General features: G+C 69.3%; 1 protein-coding gene across 3 annotated transcripts in view; it reads right to left on the bottom strand.

Moving 5' to 3' along the window:
• The window catches only part of ADCY6 (adenylate cyclase 6), an 18,958-nt gene that overhangs the window by 7,278 nt on the left and 9,737 nt on the right, over positions 1–1,943 (bottom strand). For all 3 annotated transcript variants that reach the window (XM_012732501.1, XM_004692802.2, XM_012732502.1), the window contains 7 exons: positions 1,762–1,903; positions 1,554–1,682; positions 1,290–1,315; positions 1,045–1,192; positions 727–824; positions 431–518; positions 163–279 (listed from right to left, as the gene is read on the bottom strand). In XM_012732501.1, the coding sequence (XP_012587955.1) occupies positions 163–279; positions 431–518; positions 727–824; positions 1,045–1,192; positions 1,290–1,315; positions 1,554–1,682; positions 1,762–1,903 (748 nt within the window). The remainder of the gene's footprint in view (positions 1–162; positions 280–430; positions 519–726; positions 825–1,044; positions 1,193–1,289; positions 1,316–1,553; positions 1,683–1,761; positions 1,904–1,943) is intronic.

Below are 1,943 nucleotides of genomic sequence, written 5' to 3'. Positions count from 1 at the left end.
GGGGTGACAAGGGGCGAGGAGAGGAAGGACGAGGGCTGGGGTGGACCTCGCTCCTCTTTTGAGAAATAAAGAGCTTCGCGAGGGCAGGAACCGCATCTGACTCTCCACACCCGCAGGGCCTGGGGCAGAGGAGAAGGGTAAGAACTCCCACTGAGCCTTTACCATGTTGGCGACGGCAGAGGTGAACACCAGCAGGACGGAGAAGATGCCCACGGCCGTGCTGTGCGCTCGCGAGCGGACAATGCTGTGGGACAGTCGCTGCAGGGCCTTCGGGAACAGCTGCCGGCCAGCAGGCCGAGAGCCAGGCAGTCAGCGCAGAGGCCGGACCAGCAGGGTGGGCCCCGGGCACGTAAGGCCGCCGCCTCCCTCTGCGCCCCCGGCCCCGGCCGGCTGCCCCCTCACCCCCCGAGCCCTGGAGGCCCCCACGTACAGAGCCACAGGAGTACACGGCGCAGGTCAGCACCGTGACCAGCAGCAGCAGGAAGATACTGGCGTAGACCCCGAGCATCAGGGTGGAGCTGCACAGACAAGGCCGGCCCGGGCCGCCGTTACGCTGGCCCATCTGAGCGTCCTCGCCCCCTCCCTGGGCAGGCAGGGTGGGCGCAGGCTCCAGAGACCGGCTCGTACCCCCAGCGCCTGCAACAGCATCTGGGAATCCCGGGTGTTGAGGAAGTCCTGACAAGGGGGGGGGGGAGAAGCTGGGCAAATGGGGGGCAGGGCACTCACTGCGGGGAGATGAGGAGCTGGATGAAGCAGATGAAGCAGAAGACCAGCAGGGCACAGCCCACGTAGGCGCCGAAACGGGGGTCCACCTTCCGCGAGTACTGCGGAGGAGAGGCCAGCTGAGTGCTGGGCCGCGCCCCGGGCAGGCAGAGCACCCCCAGGCCTGGAGGGGGGCAGGCCGGGCCTCTCGGGAAGCTCCACCGTCCTGGCGTCTCCTCTGCACCCCCTCCGGCCTCCCCAGCCCCCTCCGCTGTGCTCACCTCCCTGCCAAGACCTCCCCCCCCCGCCGGCCTCCGCCCTTCCGCCCTTGCACCCCCAAACCTTCTTCTCGAGGTCCTCTCTCTGGAAGGTGAGCAGGAAGCGGCGCACGTGGTCCTTGCGCAGCTGGTCGATGCTGCGGGCGTCGATGGCGCGGCCCAGGAACTCGTCCACCTCGTCCTCGGGGTTCAGGGCGTCCTGGGCCCCCCGGCTGCGGGCAGGGGCCGTGACTGCGCCTCGGCCACCTCCCAGCCTGCCCCGGGGGCAGTGCCTTGGCCCCCACGCCCTCCCTCGATGACCTGACTTACTTGTCTTTGCTGGAATCATCAATGCCCTAGAGCCAGAGCCAGAGCGTGTAAATGAGTGGGGGAAGCCCACCGCTCCCTACAGTCCCTCCCCAGGCCCAGCGCTGCACTGAGGGGCCCCCCTACACATTTCGGGGGACTGGACCCCTGGGGTGAAGTCATCCCCCTGCCCACGGTTCTAGAAACCATTCCTGGGGACGGCAGCTGAGAAAGACAGGAGGGGCGGGAGGCGGCCTGCTGGGGAGCAGGGCCGGGCCTGGGCCTCACCATCTGGCGGAAGGCCTTGGAGTCCTTGGTGCGGGCGAAGGCTCGGTCGGGCGCCCAGCGCGGCACCAGCCCCTCGGTGGAGTTGGCCCGCGCCCGCTGCAGCTTGCTCAGCATGGCCTTCTCCTCTTTCTGGGCGGCAGGAGGGGCAGGGCTCAGAGGGGCGCCAGAGGAGGCCTCTGCCCCGCCCGCGCCCGCGCCCCTCGCTGACCCGCTTCTGGCTGGCGCCCAGGATGAGGAAGGTCTCGATGTGCTGCTCCTTGAGGTACGCGTTGCGCTCGCCGCCACGGCCCGGCTCCACCTCGTAGTCCCCGTTCAGGTACTGCAGCGTGGCCCTCGTGATGTGGATGCGGCTGCGTGGGGGCAGAGGGTGAGACCCGCCTCCCCCTGCCC

Source organism: Condylura cristata, unplaced genomic scaffold (genome assembly GCF_000260355.1).
Source record: "Condylura cristata isolate star-nosed mole 26May11 unplaced genomic scaffold, ConCri1.0 scaffold00034, whole genome shotgun sequence".
In the NCBI taxonomy this organism is placed as follows: Eukaryota; Metazoa; Chordata; class Mammalia; order Eulipotyphla; family Talpidae; genus Condylura; species Condylura cristata.
Note: the sequence above shows the minus strand (reverse complement) of the source record. Positions and strands in the feature narration are given on the sequence as shown.